The 21,735-nt window shown below is 41.6% G+C and overlaps 1 gene segment (V, D, J or C); it reads left to right on the top strand.

Annotated features, from left to right (window-relative positions):
* Positions 1-858: 858 nt before the first annotated feature.
* On the top strand, positions 859-20,994 carry LOC144677004 (Ig heavy chain C region, membrane-bound form-like). The segment is given in 8 exon segments: positions 859-900; positions 6,565-6,864; positions 9,764-9,775; positions 9,961-10,272; positions 13,903-14,208; positions 14,701-15,030; positions 20,597-20,724; positions 20,865-20,994. Coding segments are annotated over 8 exon segments (1,416 nt in total).
* Positions 20,995-21,735: the final 741 nt, after the last annotated feature.

The raw sequence follows: 21,735 nt of genomic DNA, 5'->3' as shown, positions 1-21,735 counted from the left end.
ATAGGAACAATCAGTGAGTGAGAGCATTATTTGTGCTGGTGCGTGTCACTGTGGTACTACAGTGGGTCACGGTGCTGTGTATAGCGAACTCCTCATACAAATACCCCAGAGAGGGACTTTGATCAAATCTGCGATCAGTATCACACCAGGAAAGTCAAATAAAATAAATATGACCAACAATAAGGGTTTGAAGGAACACTGAATTACGAAAAATGTATAAACGTCTCCGTATGTAGTAATTTTGATTGTCTTGCTAAATAGGGGCACAGATGTTAATGGCTTATTTCGATCCGCTTTATAAACATAATGAAGAGTACTAACTGAAATGTCACAATGATTTACTCCTACAGTATTCATAATCAGGTTTCTCACACCGCCGTGGATTTGAATCTCTGTATTTCACATTTAACTGTCCGCCACAGTTTCTGACATGGTGCGTCTCACAGTGATACTGGATGGCACAGCCGTTACTGTTAATGCAAAAACCTCATCGGGGCTAATTTATTGCATTTGGGTCAATGCATTTTTTCTTACAATACAACTATATTAAACAAAGCCCTATCTGTGCCTGGAACTCTCCAACTGACAGGTTTCAAGAGGTGCTAAAGTGTTAATTATTAAATCATTGGTTGTTGATTTCAATGCATGATCATCAGTTACTCTGTGAAATACAAATAAAACAGTGTAATTTATAAAGTGTTAAAAAATATTTCACAATTTTACTTTTTTGATAAAGCCGATCATGATTTTACTTTGCCTCTCCGTTTGTAACATTTAAATTAATATTGAATTTCTCCCCTTGTGTGCAGAACTGGTTATTGTGTGACCCAGAGCAGCGAATGTAACACTGTGACTATCCTGGCTACTGGGGACAAGGGACCATGGTGACGGTGACTGCAGGTAAGAAACATGCCTTCGTTCTGTGCTGTTGGATTTGCTTCATTGTTTCATATTTCTGTTTATTTTAGTCATTAATGTGTTAACCGAAACTTTGTATTCTGTGTTTAAAATGTTTCATTTAATTATGCTGCAAATGGATTGAACAATTCTCCTGCTTCTCGGCAAAAATAAAAGCTCTGGGGGTTTTAAGGTCTTGTTTGAGTGATGTGCCTTTTATCTGCTGATGAGGCTTTGTGCCTGGCTTACTTTAAATACATGAGTTTTGTTAAACAGTTTGGTGTTTCTACCATGTTTAATCTCGGTGACATCTGATTGCTGCAAGTTTTCTAATCGACTGAAAACATTGTGTTTAAAAGTGTTGGAAATAACATTGTAGACAGGAAACCGAGTATTATCAAGGTCAAAAATGTCATATTAAACTATGGGTTTTAAAATAAATGTTTATCATGTTTATTTGTGTTAACTGCGCTGAAAATTATCAATATATTGTTGACGAATGTTCATCTTAAATAAGTGAAATGCTACCATAACTAAGAACAACAGAGTTAATAAATTTCCTGCCTGGGTCTGGTTTAAATGAAAACAACTTGAAACATTATAATGCAGTAATATCGCCAGATATTACTAAAATATAGCGTAAAAATCAACACAATGGATTAAACACGATCCATCGAAATATAATTCTTCTGCCATTGTTTCATATTTCTGTTTATTTCAATAAATAACTTATTCAATGAAAGGCAACTTCGGTGCGATGTGTTGAGGTTTATTTGAAATGTTGCATCTGATTCTGCTGAAAGGGCTTAGGTAATTAAGCAGTTGTTGGATTCAGTCCCTCGGTGTTGTTATTTTAGTGTTAAGTGCTGAGGAGAGTATGTGCCTGGGTTACTTTGAACAGTTAAAGCTCATGGACCTGTTTGGTGATTCTAAAACATGTAATGTCGATCACATCTGATTAAACCATTATGAAGGAGGGTTATAGTTACAAAGCAGGCGGGCTTTTAAATCAATATTGATAGATATACTGATGCATTTTTATTTTAGTGCTAATTGCAGATTTAACAATTAATATTTTGCATCCGATACTCCTACTTAATGCTTGAAGTAACACTGCAATGTTAAAGTACATAACCAGCGAATTTGAACTGTGATGGGGAGTTAAATGTATATAACTCAAACGGCTATAATGTGGCAATATTTCTCAAGATTACAACAATAAAAAATAATATTGATAGACATTTAGCAGATAATTTGTGCTATCCACAACTCTGCTGCAAAACGCAGCACAATTAATAGCAGCCGGACAAATGCAGAGGTTCCAGCAATTTCCATTGTTTTTTCTTAATATAATACACACTGATCGCACTGCAGTGTTTAGTTCAAACAGGGATTTTAAATTAATTGGTTCCTCCCTGTTTTACGCAAGTTGAAAGGTGCAAATTAATAATCAATATTAAATGCGTTTTGTAAATTGCAGCTCGCTAATTTAATATATCTGCCGGGTTGCTGAACCTTTGCTGTGCAGCCAAACAGCGTTGTTTCTTCAAATTTAGACCATTATCACTAAACCAATCTTAAACAGTTTACAGTTAATGAATTGCTCAATAATTCTATTCAAATTCAGAGAAAGTCCAAAATGCATAAGGCTGGAGATGGACAAACATTGCAATTGAAGCAAGTTGGCTTAGTTTTAAATGTAACTTCTGAATTGAAGAACAACAACCAATCTTGCAAAGCTGTGAGATATACGGGTTGAATTAAATGGAAGCTACCTTTAATTCTCATTAAAATTGTTGTTCTTTTTGCTCGTGGAGTTTCAGTGTCTCAGGTGATGCAGTGGAATTGTTATCTCTCAGTTCTGCATTGATGGTTGTGGATCTTAATTTCAATAAGTAGCATTATATATTTAAACAGAAATTGCTGAAAAAAATACTCAACAGGACTGGCAGCATCTGTCCATGGAGAAGCAGAGATCTGAAGAAGAGTCATACCGATTCGAAACGTTAACTCTGTTTTTCTCTGCACTGATGCTGCCAGACGTGCTGAGTTTTGCCAGCATTTTCCGTTTTTATATCAGATTCCCAGCATCCGCAGCATTTTATGTTCATTATATATTTAAAACTCATTTACGTGCATTATGTGGATTACGGGAATGGTCAATCGAAACTTGGCTGTATTATTATCTAGGGGAGGCTCCGAAAATGGCGACAAACTGCCAGGGCTACATTAATTGTTAAAAATAAAAATGCTGTTGAAATGTGGGATGATATTTAAACTCCGGAGTCCTGCTTTAGTGACTAGAAGATATCGCAATCCATTTTTTTATTACCGATTTGAGTACCCGGATAGTGTTTGAACAATGTTAAGCTGCCCACTTATAATTCTATCATGTGAAATACACGTTTAGAACAGAAGTGCTTTTATGTCTTGCCAACATAGTTACAAACATGAAAAGCTTACACGGGTGTAGTTATAGGAGCACATTCTTATAAATTTTTGATCATCTTAATTTATTAAAAGTAAGATAATATATTTGTCCGAATGTGTATCTCATTATTTGTTTAATTTAAGAAATGTCACCTTAATTTAATTAAGTCGATTATTAACAAGAGACAAATCAGGAGAAGAATAAAATTATTAACTAACTTGGCATAATAGGGTAAAATATCAACAATGTGAAAATAGAATCTAAGATCAGTGCAAACTCATTACAAAAAAAATCTCTCAAATGTGCTGCGCTGAGTCCAGGATTAAAGTTAAAACTCTTGGTTGGAGAATTTTAAAAATTATTTTCAGTTAACTTGGAAAGCAACATGTTTCTTACTCAGCTGCCTTCAGCTCCTTTGGATGTTTTTGTACAATTTAATTAATTACCTTCGTGTATTGCCTCAGCAGTTTCAATGCTTACACATAATTCTGAAATTATGTCAGTGAATAATCGGATTTCAGTGTAATTATCTCCCGATTTGTTAAATTCTTGTTCTGTTACAATGTCCCTGTTATAGACATAAATTACCATGAATGTAAATTATTTTGATGAACCTGTTCTCAGCCAAACTAACTCTAAGGCTGTTGTGAAAACTGTACACAGACAGGGAGATATTGCAGCCCCTCAAAGGGAGTTTTTCAATTTAGAATCAGCTTCATTTCAAAGAAGTGACGTGGTCATAAATTTACAGAAGTTTTAATCTATTCAAACGGATTAATGGATACTGGAGAAATCTATCTTTAATAGAATGATTTTTGCATTGTTTATGTCTGTTCTGTTTCTATGTGCGTGGTCACTGTGCGAGAATCAGAAGCCTGCTGGCTGTTTGTGAACTTTCTGGTTCATTCTCCTGTATTTCAGGGAATTAATTTCGAACCATTATATAAGAAGTTTGTATATCCGAGGAAGGTGCAAGTCTGTTCTTAAGTTTGAGAAGGTGTCTCATAAATAAGATCAGTATCCCAGTTTGTTGAATTCAGAAGGAATGCAACGTGTAGAAAGATATTTTTCCTGTTCAGTGTTTGCTGTATCAGAGCCGCTGGTTTGTTGATGGTCCAGTCTAAGCGCAAGTTTTAACTAACAATGCGGAATAGAGGGCGTTTTAGAACGCATCCCACCATTACTATTCCTGAAACACAGCGCTTCACAGGACTGTGCAAAGAGAGTTTTAGTATAATTCACCTGTTCTGTATCTGACATGAGCGTGTTGGCACTCTCAATGTTCAAGGAACTTTAACCACTATCAAACACATTGGCCGTGAGTACTCCGAATTAGGTATATAAAATTAAATGCCTTAATTCCTCCAATGAAGTAGCAGATCATTAATTTGAAGCACATTTCATTCTAAAAAAAAAGCCAAGTTTCTGATGAAGGGATGATGATTAAACATTTTCAATAACAGATAATATTTGAATCAGATTGTCCTGACCTAAAGATCAATTTTAGGACAGTTAAATGAAGTGACTGTAACGTTACCTTCTGCGATATGATCGAATCTGGAAATAAATTGTGCAGCTTAATTGGACAGTATGGTGCCTTACTCCTTGTCTAATGCAAACTACTGTGGGAATGAAAGCTGGAAAAATATGAATTTAACTTAACTCAATGCACAACCTGATTCCAACTGCCCTAAGGACATTTGATGAACTATCATAGAGGCAGTTTTACTGTTGTCCTAAGGGCTTTACTAGAGCTGTGAATTTGATGTGGAACTTCAATGTTCTTCTCTCTTGTATCTAATCAGAACAGTCTGTGAACTGTGAACATTTGATTGTGCAGTGTAGATGAAACGCCTTTTTCTGAACATGTATCTATTCATGCATCCGTTTTTCCATCCATCGATGCAAAGATCCATATATCGATCTGTTTGTCTGTCTGTCTGTCTGTCTGTCTGTCTGTCTATCTATCTATCTATCTGTTTACCTGCCTACCTTGTCTATCTGTTTGTCTGTCTGTCTGTCTCTATCTTCTATCACTCTATCTATCACTCTATCTATCTATCTATCTATCTATCTATCTATCTATCTATCTATCTATCTATCTATCTATCTATCTATCTATCTATCTATCTATCTATCTATCTATCTATCTATCTATCTATCTATCTATCTATCTATCTATCTATCTATCTATCTATCTATCTATCTATCTATCTATCTATCTATCTATCTATCTATCTATCTATCTATCTATCTATCTATCTATCTATCTATCTATCTATCTATCTATCTATGCATCCATCTGTTTATCTGCCTGTCTCTCTCTCTTTCTCTATCTCTATCGATCGATCGATCTATCTATCTATCTGTTTGTCTATTTATCTATCTACCGATCTCTTTAACTCTCTATTTATCTATCTACCTATGTATCTATCTATCTTTTTATCTAACCAAAATAGCTGATAATAATGGATTATTTGTAAACACATTGAGCATTGACAGCTTTGGAGAGTTAATTCTGAATTGTGATTGGCCGAAAGCCAACCGTCCATGCTATCAAATAGTCTCATTGAACAACTCTGGGTCATGCTTTATAAAAGTGCTAACAGTTTGTCTGTAAGTAATGAACCTAGTCGATCCACCGGTCGGAGTTACAGAATCTTTAGAGCAAATGCTGCCAAGCATCATCCAAGTTTATCCCCTGAAAACAACAACATGTTGAACATGAAACTAGAATAGATTAGTTTAAAAACCCCTCTGGCCCACTGATGTCCTTCATGGAGGATAATCGGCCATCCTGGCCTAGAGATAGCTAAATGTTGCTGTATTAAAATAGTCATTTGCTGGTGATAAGAGGTTGATAGTAAAATACTTTAAGCGAGAGCTCAGTGGAAATAATGGGGAAGGGTCTAAAGTGAAAATGTTTGAGGAACGATTGATGTTTTCCTCAGCAGATGAGCAAGGGCTGGAAGAAGCCCAGGTTACAATATCCCTTATTTAACTCGCAATTATGTGGCCTCATGTGCAGTATTTCCCTTTTCCGACTTGTGCCTCATCTTGTGTACAAGACTGGCCATCATGGCGGCGTGTCCCGTCGGGCATATCAACTCCTAAGTGCAGTTTATGATCAGAGTATTTTGGAAATAAATGATACCAATCTTAAACTTCGAACAATTTGCTTATTTCATAAGCACGAATCAAATTTTTAACTTGTTTAATTGACTCTTCTTTCCCAGCGACATCGTCTCCCCCCACCCTCTACGCCCTCCTCTCCTCCTGTGAACAAGCAAACACTGCTGGCTCCGTGACCTACGGCTGTTTGGCTGCGGACTACTCCCCCGAAATCACCAGCGTTTCCTGGAAGAAAGATCAAGAGACGATCACAGCTGGATTGAAGACTTACCCATCAGTGCTGAACAAGAAGGGGACCCACACCCTGAGCAGCCAGTTAACCATCACCGAATCAGAGGTGGGAAGCAGCACAATCTACTGCGAGGTTCGACGGAGCGACTCGGTCTGGGTGAAGGAAATGCCAGGTTCGTGTTGTGGGATGCAAAGGGCGGCAGGGCCGGGGCTGGGTGAAGGGTAAACGTGGTCAGCAAATGAGTTATGTTCAAATTCTGCATCACATGGGTTAGAATTGAGTGAGAGTATTGTGTATAGTTCAGGTTTTTTTTTTTTTGTAAAAATATACTTTATTCATAAAAAATCTTCAATCACATTCCAAACCATTTCAAAAACAGCATTACAAGGGTACAATCCAGGTTAAACTTTTACAAAATGTATCACCAGGTGCATCAGTACAAACAATATTACAATCATTTACAGCCTTTCATTTTGATCTGTACAGCCCGAGGGGCTCTAAACAGTTCCCAGTCTCTCGGTGCGCTGTGGTAGAAAGGTCTTAGACAGCGACCCTTCCCCATTGCGCCTTTGCGGCAGCTGCCCCAAGCTTTAGTGCGTCCCTCAGCACGTAGTCCTGGACTTTGGATTGTGCCAGTCCGCAACAATCGGTCGGGGACAACTCTTTGTGCTGGAAGACCAACAAGTTTCGGGCAGACCAAAGCGCGTCTTTCACCGAGTTGATGATCCTCCAGCTGCAGTCGATGTTTGTCTCGGTGTGTGTCCCTGGGAACAGCCCGTAGAGCACAGAGTCCTGTGTCACAGAACTGCTCGGGATGAACCTCGACAGCAACCACTGCATCTCTCTCCAGACTTTCTTTGCAAAGGCACAATCCACAAGGAGGTGAACAACGGTCTCTTCCCCACCACAGCCACCTCGAGGGCATCGTGCAGAGGGGGTGAGACTCCTGGCGTGTAGGAAGGATCTGACGGGGAGGGCCTTTCTCACCACCAGCCAAGCTACGTCTTGGTGCTTGTTGGAAAGTTCTGGCGATGAGGCATTCTGCCAAATGACTTTGACAGTCTGCTCGGGGAACCATCCCACAGGGTCCACCCTCTCCTTATCCCTCAGGGCCTCTAGGACGTTACGTGCTGACCACTGCCTGATGGACTTGTGGTCAAAGGTGTTTTTCTGCATAAATTTTTCCACCAGGGACAGGTGGTACGGCACGGTCCAACTACTTGGAGCGTTCCGCGGCAGCGTGGCCAGACCCATCCTTCGCAACACCGGGGACAGGTAGAACCTCAGCACGTAGTGACACTTGGTGTTTGCGTACTGAGGGTCTACGCACCGCTTGATGCAGCCACACACAAAGGTGGCCATCAGTATGAGGGCGATGTTGGGCACGTTTTTTCCCCCTTTATCTAGAGGCTTGTACATCGCGTCCCTGCAGACACGATCCATTTTCGACCTCCAGATAAAGCGGAAGATGGCTCGAGTGATCGCCATCGCGCAGGAGTGTGGAATGGGCCAGACCTGCGCCACGTACAGCAACAGCGAGAGTACCTCACACCTGATGACCAGGTTCTTACCCGCAATGGAGAGGGAGCGTCGCTCCCACATGCCCAGTTTCCTTTTCACCATAGCCACTCGCTCCTTCCAGTTTCTAACGCATGCCCCGGTCCCTCCGAACCATATCCCCAGCACCTTCAGGCCGTCAGCCCTGACAGTGAAGGGGACAAAGGATCGGTCAGCCCAGTTCCCAAAGAACATGGCCTCGCTCTTCCCACGATTTACCTTGGCTCCCGAGGCCAGTTCGAACTGGTCGCAGATGTGCATCAGTCTGCGCACCGACAGCGGATCCGAGCAGAAGACGGCGACGTCGTCCATGTACAGGGAGGCTTTTACCTGAGTGCCTCCACTGCCTGGGATCGTCACTCCTCTTATGCCCGGATCCTTCCTGATGGACTCGGCAAAGGGTTCTATGCAGCACACGAAAAGGACAGGCGAGAGAGGACAGCCCTGCCTGACTCCAGATTTAATCGGAAAGCTATCTGTTTCCCACCCATTGATTGAGACTGCGCTACTGATGTTAGTGTAGAGCAGTTGGATCCAATTTCGAATTCCCTCCCCAAACCCCATTTTGGAGAGCACATCCCCCATGTAGGTGTGCGATATTCTGTCAAAGGCCTTCTCCTGATCCAAGCTGATGAGGCAGGTATCCACACCCCTGTCCTGTACATAGGCAATCGTATCCCTGAGCAGCGCCAGGCTGTCAGAGATCTTCCTGCCTGGCACAGAGCAGGTCTGGTCAGGGTGAATCACCAATTCCAGAGCGGATTTGACCCGGTTGGCGATGACCTTGGACAGAATCTTATAGTCCACATTCAACAGTGAAATGGGTCGCCAATTTCTAATTTCCTCCCTTTCCCCCTTGTGCTTGTAGATGAGGGTGATGATGTGTATAGTTCAGGTGCCCATATCACACTTAGTGTATTGTGGATACCTGTATTCTCCACATCACACTTAGTGGATTGTGTAGAGTTCTGGCCTCCACATCACACTTAGTGTGATATGGACAGCTCTGGTCTCCGCATCACAGTTATTGTACTGTGGACAGTTTTGTTCTCCACATCACAACGTAGTGTACTGTGTATAATTAAGGTCTCCACATCACAATAGGTGTACTGTGTGCAGTTATCCCCTCCATATCACACCGAGTATACTGTATGCAGTTCTGGTTTCCACGTAAGGAGAATGCTACAGAGGCGTCACAATAGGAGCTAAACTATTTACAAGGACAATACCAGAGCTGATAGATTACATCTGTCAAGTAACAGTGAATAGGCTGGTGGTCTATTCTCTACAAAATAAAAATCTGTGGTGTGACCGAATAAAGGTCCTCAGACTTCTGAAATAATTTGATAGATTACACAAGAATTAGAGTTCATGTTTACAACAGAATGTTAAAAAAAAACAATTGGCAAATCTGAATCTTCTTTACACCAAGGATGAGCAGAATGTGGGACTTCTTGTAGGTGAGACGTTACTGAGACCCTATTCAGGGGAATCTTAATAGATACATGAGGGAGATTGTAAAGAAGGTGGTTTTTATACTGCAAGATGAAGTAGAGTGAGTGGAAGTTCTTGTGGATCCTAAAGTCCAGCATTGAACTATGGGGCCGGCTGGCCTGGTTCTGTCCTGTGGATTTTATGTAAATAGTTTTACAGTTTTTAATTGTTTGGTTTGAAGCAAAATTATTTCCAAATAATATGAATTTTCTTGCAGATATTGTGGTGCGTCATCCAACTGTTCTCCTCACCGTGAGTCCCAGTGACGAAATCACAAGCAGCAGATTTGCAACCATCGTCTGTTCAATCGTTGATTTCCATCCAAATTCAATCAACGTGAAGTGGATGAAGAATGGACAGGCCATGGACTCGGGCTTCGTCACCTCTCCCGGCTTTGAAGTAAACAGGAACTTCTCAGCGACCAGTCGGCTGACAGTCCCCGCTGGTGACTGGTTCAGTCACACGCTCTATACCTGCCTGGTCACTCATAAAGGGGTCACTCAAAGCCGAAACATCACCAAACCTGATGGTAAGAGACACAACCCAAGAAATTTCAAGGCCATTCTTGGTGCCAATCTCTGTCCAAGCCAAGAATTATTTTGGAATGATTAAAATTCAGAGAATGTCTCCCATTTGCCAATTTGCCCGCTTGCGTTTCCTTCCAAAGGAAACAAAAACACACTGAAGTAATCCTATCATTTACACAGCGTCTTTATCAGCATCAGATTGTCCTAAAACACTTAACAGCCAATGAATGACCGTGAAAATGTGCTCATTGTCGTAAAGCAGAATATTCAGCAGCGATTTGCTGTACAACAGTTTCCTATAAACTGGGACATGATGCTGACTGGATTTATTTATTTATTAATTGATTTCATTCTGTATGTTGAGGGACACATGTTGTCCAGCAAACAGACACACTTTAGCTAATCATTTACATTTTTTTTTCCAGATTTCCAGCAATATTTGGATTTTAGAACTAAATAACATTTTTGGTTTTGCTGCTGGGGATGGTTCAAAGTAACTCAGGAGGGGCGTAGGAACAAGGAGTGAATGTCAGAGAGTAATACCAGGGTGCATGGAATTCTGGGAGAGGCAGCTAACACTAAAAGAGGGTATAGTCAGTTAATAGATGGAGTCAGGAGAAGGGAGCATGCAATGAAGCCTAAATCAGCGTTGCACTGCATGTATGTGAATGCACGGAGTATAGTTAATAAAATTTGGGAGTTACTGTCGTAGATTGTCTTGTGGGATTATGATGTTAGGGCGATAACGGAGATAACGGTAAGCTTAAGGAAGGGCAAAATTGGGTGTTAAATATTCCTGGTTACAAGATGTTCAGAAAAGACAGGAGAGGGCATAGAAACGGGGTGGGGTGGTCGTGGCGTTTTTGGTTAAGGAGAATATTGCAATACTGGAGAAAAAAATGTGTCAGGCGATTCAAGGACAGTGCCAATTTGGCTGGTGCAAAGGAATAAGAAGGGTGCAATTACATTGCTGGGTGTAATGTGTACACCGGAATAGGCAGTGGGAAGATAGAGAGGAGCATGGAAATAACAGAGAGGTTTAAACATCATCGACTAGTTATAATGGAGGGGGGAGGGGTTCATTACCCGAATATATACTGGGATAGTGGTACCGTAAGGGGCAGTGAGGGAGCAGCATTCCTAGATTATACTCTGGAGAATTTCCTACAGCTGTGTGTGTCCAGTGCAAGAAGAAAGGAGGCACTGCCTGACATCGTTCTTGGGATTGAGGTGGGCCAAGTAAATAAATTGACAGGAGGGGAGCATTTAGGGGACAGTGATCATTGTATCATAAGGTTAAGGATGACGGTGGAAAATCACATTGATCAATCCAGGGTAAGAATAGTCAACTTGCAGAGAGCAGACTTCAATGGGGCAAGAATGGGGCTGGGCCTGATAGACTGGAACCAAAGGTTGGTGGGAAAAACAGTAGCTGAACAATCGGCAAACTTCAAAGGTGAGATGGTTTCGGCACAGTCAAAGTATGTTCCCTCAAAGGGGAAGGGCAGGAGAAGCCAATCCAGAGCTCACTGGATGGCAATGGGGATAGAAATTAAGTTAAGGAAGAAAAAATGTGCTTACAGCAGATGCCGGGTAGCAAATACATTTGAGAACCAAGCTGAATGCAGAAGGTTCAGAAGGGATGTGTAAAAGAAAATACGAGAAGCAAAGAGGGATAATGAAAAAAGACTGACAGCTAACATAAAAGGAAATCCCAAAGTATTCCATAAGCATATGAATGGTAAAAGGGTTGTAAGAGGAGGAATAGGCCGATTAGGGATCAAAAAGGAGATTTACACATAGAGGCAAGAGGCATGGCTGAGGTGTTAAATGAATACTTTGCAGCTGTCTTTACCTACGAGGTAGATGTTGCCCAGGCCATGGTGACAGAGGAGGAAACTCAGTCACTAGAAGGGTTTAAAATTGATAAGGAGGAGGTATTGCATCAGCTGTTGGCACTTAAAGTTGATAAGGCACCGGGACCGGGTGAGATGCGTCCAATAGTACTGAAGGAAGTGAGAGTGGAAATTGCAGAGACACTGACAATAATTTGTCAGCGTTCCCTGCATTTGGGGGAGGTTCTGGAGGACTGGAGAATTGCAAATATTACGCTCTTGTTCAACAAAGTTTATAAAAGTCTGTCCTGCAATTACAGACGAGTCAGTTTAACTTCGGTGGTGTGGAAACTTCTGGAAACAATTATTCCGGATGGAATTAATATCATATGGGATAATGTAGATTGATTAGGAAGAGTCATCATGGATTTATTAAAGGAAAATCCTGTATAACTAACTTGCTGGAGTTTTTTCAAGAAGTAACAGAGATGGTTAATGAGGGCAAGGCCGTTGATGTGGTCTATATGGACTTCCAAAAGGCTTTCGATACAGTGCCACACCACAGACCTGTGAGGAAAGTTATAGATCATGGAATTAAAGGGACAATAGCTAAGTGGATAAATATTTATATATATAAATGATCTAGATCTTGGTTTGCAGGGGACAGTTTAATGGTTTGTGGACGACGCAAAACGTGGGAGAATTTGGGGAAATGTGATGTCACACTGAGAAAGCAGGCAGTCCCGGGCCTTAACAGTTGATGTTGAAGTTGGTACCTCTCACAATACAGTACTCGATCAGTACTACATTTCTGGTATCAGAAGCTACACTTGTGTTCAAACATCTGGAGTGGGGATTGAACCCATGTTCTTTCTGAATCCGAATCTCCCGGTGTCCAGGATTCCATCAACTCACAAAACACGGTGACATTTTGTTCAAAAGTTGGACAGTGAGTGAGGAGTCATTGGTTTTAGTTTTATCCGAAAATGATTGTTCATATTGTGAGTAGGATCGGTGTCTGCAGGCCTTTACTGGTAACTGCCCATGACTTAAATTCTGACAAAGATGTGCACTTTATTTCTGCTGCTGTTTTCAGATTGATCAGCGCTGATAGCAGTTTGCATCGTCTCGGCTGCATTCCTTTGAGTACAAAAGTCTCATGAGTGATCGAATTCCGGTGTTTCGGTTAATTAATGAAATTGGAAAAGGGGAGAAAGAGTTTAGTCCTCCAAATTAGACATAGAAACATTCTGGGGAAGGCGATTTTGGCAACATTTTCCTCACACTGTGAAATATTATCACTTTCATTTACCCCAAGAATTTCTGAGGCTGGGAATCAATTGACATTTCAAAAAAAGAGATTAACATTTTTTTTTTGAAAATGTTATCGCACGTGACAGAACGGGGTGGATAAATGGGGTTAAGGCCCACATTATTCTTACAGAGGGACTTAGAGAGCTGAATGGTCTCCTCCTGTGCAGTGAGCATTCTATCATTCTCTCATTCCTTGATTTCGGGGCGAGTGATAATCTGTCTATAAAACAAATGTACCTGAATTTATTCGCATTGCTGGACAGGCGTTTGGTTTATCCAGTCCCAGTGGTTCTGGCTGGAAATTCACATGGAATGTTATGGAGTCTCCCGGAATTATTGCAAGTCACTGACCTTCAAATAATGAAGGCGTTAACACGGCAGCGGCAGGTCAAATAAATATTCCCGTCCTGAGAGTGAAAGCTGAAAACTGGGTTTATGATTCTGAAGATGATGTTTTGGTTGACATTCATTTCTGCTTCACAGTTTCCGACTGCACCGATCCCGTAATTACTCTACAGCCACCGCCAATAGAACAGGTCTTACTGGAGGCGACAGTGACCTTAACCTGCATCGTGAGTAACGCCCCTTATGGAGTCCTCGTGTCCTGGACACAAGAGCAGAAGCCTTTGAAATCAGAGATTGCTGTCCAGCCGGGAAAGGATCCGAACAGCGTGGTCAGCAACCTGAACATCTCAACACAAGCCTGGCTGAGTGGGGCTGAGTTCTACTGCGTGGTGAGCCATCAGGATCTGCCGACTCCTTTAAGAAATTCCATCCACAAGGAAGAACGTAAGTGGTGAGAATGAATCAATAAGTGAGCCAGTGTGCAAATTCCCAGTGTAAGTTTAAGAACCAATAATTAGTGTACAGTGCATTAATGAGCTAGTCTGATTGGTAATTCCACTAACTAAAATCCCTAGGCCCGTGCATGAAGCATTCCAGCAGTAAATTCATAAGTAGGTGAATGAACAAGAAACTGTACTGCAGGGTTTGATGATATAAGGTGGGAGGAGCTTGGTGTGCAGTTTAGACACCAGCACAGAACCGTTCCGCCGAATGGCCTGTTACTGATGAAACTTTCCAGTCCAATCCCGCATATTCTCAGCGTAAATGATTGCATCCACAGCTGCTCCGAGCTAGAAAGCCGGTCAGACCCTAAAGTGGAAAATGGAGATCTTGAAAAGTCAAAACAAAACACATTTCTCTCACATCTAACCACCGGTGTCATTGTCCCTGCAATTCTCCAGTTTTTTTTTGACATTTATTGTAAATTTTTTGCAGCTAAATATCCGCGGGAACCATCCGTCTCTGTCCTCCTGCCCCCGGCTGAAGATGTCTCCGCTCAGAGATTCATCTCCCTCAGTTGCTTAGTGAGAGGTTTCTCCCCCCGAGAGATCTTCGTCAAGTGGACCGTCAATGACAAGCCGGTGAATCCTGGAAACTACAAGAACACCGAGGTGATGGCGGAGAACGGCAATAACTCCTTCTTCATGTACAGCCTGTTATCCATTGCAGCGGAGGAGTGGGCCAGCGGCGCTTCTTACTCCTGTGTGGTGGGACATGAAGCGATTCCTTTGAAGATCATCAACAGAACGGTTGATAAATCCAGCGGTAAACCGAGTTTTGTGAACATTTCCCTTGCACTGATGGACACCGTTAATTCATGTCAATGAGAATCTATCGCTTAGATTTCTTACGCTAGTAGAAATAATAAAGTATTTTCCTCCAATTATGAATTAAATACACAGCCACTTAATTAATTGTGTTTTCCAGTTTTGCTAATGTTGGACCTGTTTAGTTGATGTCGGGAATTTACAGATCTCAGACCCGAGTCTTGTACAATCAGTGCCCCCAGCTCAGATACACTCTGGGTTAGAGACAGAATAATTCTCATCCATTACAGAATTCTGCAAAGTTACTTCACCAACTTGCCCCTCGCTGAGGTGAATTCTGACAATGTCCCATTTCCCACAGGCCCACACAGCAGCAGCATTTAGATCCCGTTGTTCCTGCTTCATTTTTCGTCCATCGATTCAAACTTCTACCAGCTGGAAGTTGCCGCATCGCACCCACTGGGAACTGAAGTGAGGGTCACACGGGAAGGTGAATTGTGTCTCCACTTAGCCAACATAGAAAGGGGGGAGGGCATTAGTTAACGCAATGTACCTGCACCTCCCCAACAGAGACAACCGGAGAGGAAATTGTTTAGCCAACGAGAGGGAGTGGAGGGCGGATCATTAACTTGCTAAAAACCCAGTCCCAGAGCAGAGGGTTTAGAATTGAACAGCTGTCTGTGATATGGGTTCAGATACAAGGCGGCTTCTAGCTTCCTGCGCTCAGATTGCAATCTTCAATCATGGCAAACATAGTGCAACATGATGTTTTGAAATGATTTTCAATCTCTTGTTCTTGTAAATCACAAGTTGCCGGTGATTTTTCATAATCCAAATCAGAACTGCTGATTCCATCCTTCCTGTGTTCCTGGTTCTGTTTCTAATGTGTCTGGGGTCCTTCTGTTTAATTGTTGCATTCTATCGCTTGATGTCACATTGAATCCCACAGAAAATACATTCATACACAGAATGGCGAATAGTGTTCTCAATCGATCAGACCTTCACGGTCAGGGCACGTTATTGATGCTCAGCGATGTGTGGAACAATAATAATAAAAACACATACAACACACTGACACAAGTTCATAAACACATACACACACAAACACACACACACAGGAAAAGACACACTCATACATGCCCTGGCACGAGATCACACACACACACACACACACACAAACTCACACGCACATACAGAAACACACACAAACACACACACATACTCACACACACACACTGACAGGAACAGTGCAAACACAGTAGTACATAACAAAGCACACACAAACACATACACACACACACACACACACAGAGTCTCACACACACACAAATGCACACACACACATTTACACACACGCAAACATACATAAACAAGCACACACCTCCACACACAAACACACACAGACAAAGACAGACACACACACACACCTTGGCACAAGATCACACACACACAGAGACTCTCTCTCACACACACACACACACACACATATACACATACAGACAAAGACAGGCTCACACAAACCCTGGCACAAGATCACACACACACACACACACACACACACACATACACAACAAAGGCACACACGCAATCTGACACAAGATCTCTCTCTCTCTCTCACAGAAAAACACACAAAGCAACACAGAGACAGAAACACACGCACACACAAGCAGTGACAGGAAAATGTACACTCACTAGTACGTAAAATACACACACACACACACACAAACACACACACTTACATACACACACATACACACGCACACACACTGACAAAGACAGACTCACACACACCCTGGCAAAATATCACACACAGACTCACACACACACAACAAAGACACACACCCAATCTGACACCAGATCTCTCTCACCCTCTCTCACAGACAAACACACAGAGACACACACATGCACTGAAACCAAATTGCATACACACACGTAGACAAAGGCAGGCACACACACACATACACACAAACATGCACACACACATACACAAACACACACACACACACACACACTGGATCATGCTCACATGCCCGAACAAATCAACACAAACAGACATACACACATGCAGACAAAAACATGCAGATAGACACAAACACAATCACACACACACACACACACACACACACACACATACATAAACAAGCACGCACATCCATACACACACACACACACACACACACACACACAAACCCCACTGGATCATGCACACAAACCCGAACACATAAACACGGGCTGACATACACACAGTGAGGTAAAAACACTCAGACAGGCACAGATGCACACACACACACATACGTAAACAAGCACATGCACACACACACACACACACACACACACACAGACATTGGCACAGACATGCACACACACACACGCACTTACAGACACACAAACACATGCATATACGAGCACACATACAGTTATACACAGACATACACACATTCGGGCACACATGCAGGCAGACAGACAGACACACACACACACACGCACACGCATCCATTGGATCATACACACATACCCGGACACGTAAATACAGACTGACATTGACACGGACAGACAAACGTAAACAGACAGACACAGAGTCACACATGCATGCATACATACACACACACATGCACACACACACACACAAACATACATAAGCAAGCAAACACATCGACACACACACACACACATTCACACACACACACACACTCGGATAGACACACACACAGGCATTGACACAGACATGCGCACACACACACACTCACAGACACACACACACATGATTAACGAGCACACATACAGGCATACACAGACATACATGCATTCGTGCACACAGGCAGGCAGACAGACACACACGCATAAACCCACCAACTGGATCATGCACACTTGCCCGAACATATACACACAGACTGACATTGACACAAACAGACGAAAGCACAAAGCCAGACACAATGGCATCACACACACACACACACACACAACCACACACACCCCACTGGATCATGCACGCATATCCGAGCACATAAACACAGACTGACATACACACAGACACACAAAAGCACAGAAACAGACACAGAGGCACACACACACATGCACAAGCATACGTAAAAAAGCACACAAATCGACATACACACACACACACATTCACACACACACACACATTCGGATAGACACAAACACACAGACATTGACGCAGACATGTGCACACACATGCAATTACAGACACATACACACGCACACATGCATAAACGAGCTCACATACAGGCAAAACAGAGGTACACTTATTTGGGAACACACGCAGGCAGACAGACAGACAAGCACACACACAAGCACACACGCACACATACATACATAAAGAGGAACACACACTCACACGCATCCAGACACAAGATCACACAAACACACACACATGCACGCACACACACACACACACACACAAACACACACACGCACACACAAGCACACACAATCACACAGGCATATACACAAACCCGCACGCATGTATACACACAAACACACATACACACAAACACATGGACGCATACACACATATACAAAATGAGTCACACAATCAAAACACACAAAGACACATGTAAACGCACACCTCCCCACACTGATAAATATACACACACAAACACACACACAGGCAGAAGATCACACACACATACAAAAATACACAGGCACACAGAAACACACACACACACAGGTTCATACATAGGCACGGGGAAAGAGGCACACGTACACAAACATGTGCAAGCATGCATACACTCGTAGACAGACACATGCGTACACACATAAACATACATACACAAGCACAAGCATACATATACACACAAACCATCACACAGACGCATATACACAGAACCACACACACACAAACACACACAAATGCACATGCAAACACAGACCCTCACAATGATAAACATGCACAGGCATACACACACAAACCAACCCACACACACAAATACACACACACACTCACAAGAGCATACATATACATCGAAAATATGCAGACATGCAAACTCTCAGTAACACACCACACATATGCACAGATGCAAGCTCACACTCAGAAATATACACCCACTCTCGACAAACAAAGACACACAGAGAGAGACATGCGCACACACACGCAGGCACCTGAAAACGCAGATACTCTCTCACACACATGCAGTCACAGTCACACACATGCAAACGTGTGTGCGCAAGCACACACAAACACACATGCATAGATACACACAACAGACACAATTGCAGATATACACAACCCCATAAGCAGACTCAGACAGGACCTGTAAGCACATACATGAACTTGTTCATTACAATGCTTCAACGAGCACAACAATATAGATTTAACGACACACTATCATACACAATAGTGCACATGCATAGGCATTTCTACAAACACATTAAAATTGACACACGGGCACACAAACAAATAAATGAACAAACAGTAACATTTTGACAAACATAGAACAAGAAACAACTATGAATATATTCACGCACTCACAATAAAACAAACACATATAAACACACGCTTTAGTAAACACAGACACGTAAACATACATTAACACATAGCTAGAAACATCCATGAACACATAAAGGCACGCCTCAACATATTCACACGCTCATGGGGGCACAATCATTAACATATCAAACATAGAACATAAAAAGGCACAATATCAGATATATTAACAGGCATGGTCGTAAACAAACTCTTTATCACAAACATTAATAAGTGAACATAAACAACAACGCATATAAACACATTGATACACACTCATTAACAAATTTACAAACAAACTGATACACACTCATTTACGAATGAACAAACATACACACAAAGGCGGGCCACACTTAAATAAGAATATCAACGCTCATGCCACAGGAACACAAACATCAACACTCATACAACATGGCACACAAAAACAGTTAAAGGCAGAGCAAGAGATACTCGTGCACATATACGCAAATATTTAAAAAGCACAAAGGCAAATGCCAGGCTACAGACGAAAGTCAATTTGAAATGCACCGTTTTAATGGACACATCTTCCAAAAATTGCTGGGAGCACATAAAGACCCAGGAGACACGCTGAAGCAATGTTCTTAATAATAAACTGATTTAAGTTAATTATGTCCCAAACATCACCACCACAAATAAACAAACAAGATCAAAATTCACAAAATATATCTAACAGAGTTCAGAGTCTTGGAATTAATACCTATCAGTACCTATCATTAAAATAATTGTTATCAATTGGTAAACCTCCTGAATTTTCCATCATAATATAATCCAGTGATAGGTCGTACTAAATTGATCCAAATGAACTGGTATCGAAGGGAAAAAAAACTCGTTTTCCAATAGAGGCAGGATGAGAAATGTAAAGTGAGAACAGCTGTTGAGTTAGTAACAGACAGAGATTGTTGAGAGTCAATTATTCATTGATAGATATGCATTGAATATTTAATTACTGAAGCGATCAAAAGCTTCAGGAAGATAAAATAGAATTAATATATTTTAAAAAAAGTAAGACACCCTCGATTAATAAGAATGTAATTAAAATTTCTCGGTTATATCCCTGTAGATTCCACAGACCGCATCTGGATTGAAGACAATGAGGACGATAACGGGAACATCTGGACAACTGCTTCCACATTCATCGTCCTGTTCTTCCTGAGCATTTTCTACAGTACTGCCGTCACTCTGGTGAAGGTGAGAAGATACAATCCACTAACACTACAATCTGACTGAAGCGGTTTGAAAATTTTCTAAATATTTGAACAATTAAAAACTATAACATAAGTGCACCAGATCATAAACATCTGCTTCATTATTTTCTCCCTCTTTTACAGATCAAGTGATCGGTTGAATTTGGACCCCGTAGCCTTTCCTCAGCTGTTCATTAAGATCTCTGTATTCCAATTTAAAATATGTTAACTTAGTGATCCTGAATCTGTAACCGAACCTGTAACAGTATTTCCGTTTACCTGTATGAAATGTGCGAGATGATAATGGTTGTAATGTAATTGAAGCATCTAAGTTCCTTAGAGTTAGGATTTCAATTGTAATTAAGTAACTTTTCTCATTCCTTATTCACTATTTCCCCCTTCCCTTTCCGATAAGCCGCTGTTTTCTCTTTCTGATCTATGTTCCAGTGGTACATACAGTTTACCAACTCAAAGCGCATGTGTTCTATTCCCAACGTGACCCCAGTCATTATATTCATTTCTGTTAACTTTAAAATAAACTTTCCTGTAAAATATTCTCTGAAATTACTAATAAATCTGGAATGAAAAGTGTACTAGCTATGACTTTGCTGAATTCCTTTCTCCAAGACCCATCGACACCGTTCCATTTTCCCTATTACACATTTCTCACAGTTTTACCAGTCCTGTCTGGGATCTGTTTGCACCCAAGGCCCCATTAGGCTACCCATCGTCCCATCCGTGTAAGGAGACCTTTACCTCTGCCTGTTTCTGGCAATTGCCCGAGGCGGAATGATTGAACAGGGAGGGTCACCTCGGTGATTTCACTCTGGGCGGTCACAGTCACATGTCTGGCAATTCCAAACTGTAGGGTTCGGCTTCATCGGAGGCTGATAGACGACAGGAAATTGGAGCGGAAAACTTCCTTTACAATGCCCCATCAAACATTCCCATGCTTGGTGCAGCCGGGGTCAGAAACAGGGTAAAGATTCCTCTGCATTGTCTGATTAAACACTTT

Source organism: Cetorhinus maximus, unplaced genomic scaffold (assembly GCF_964194155.1).
Source record: "Cetorhinus maximus unplaced genomic scaffold, sCetMax3.hap1.1 HAP1_SCAFFOLD_2116, whole genome shotgun sequence".
Lineage (NCBI taxonomy): Eukaryota > Metazoa > Chordata > Chondrichthyes > Lamniformes > Cetorhinidae > Cetorhinus > Cetorhinus maximus.
The sequence above is the reverse complement of the archived record's forward strand: the minus strand, read 5'-3'. Positions and strand labels throughout refer to the sequence as shown.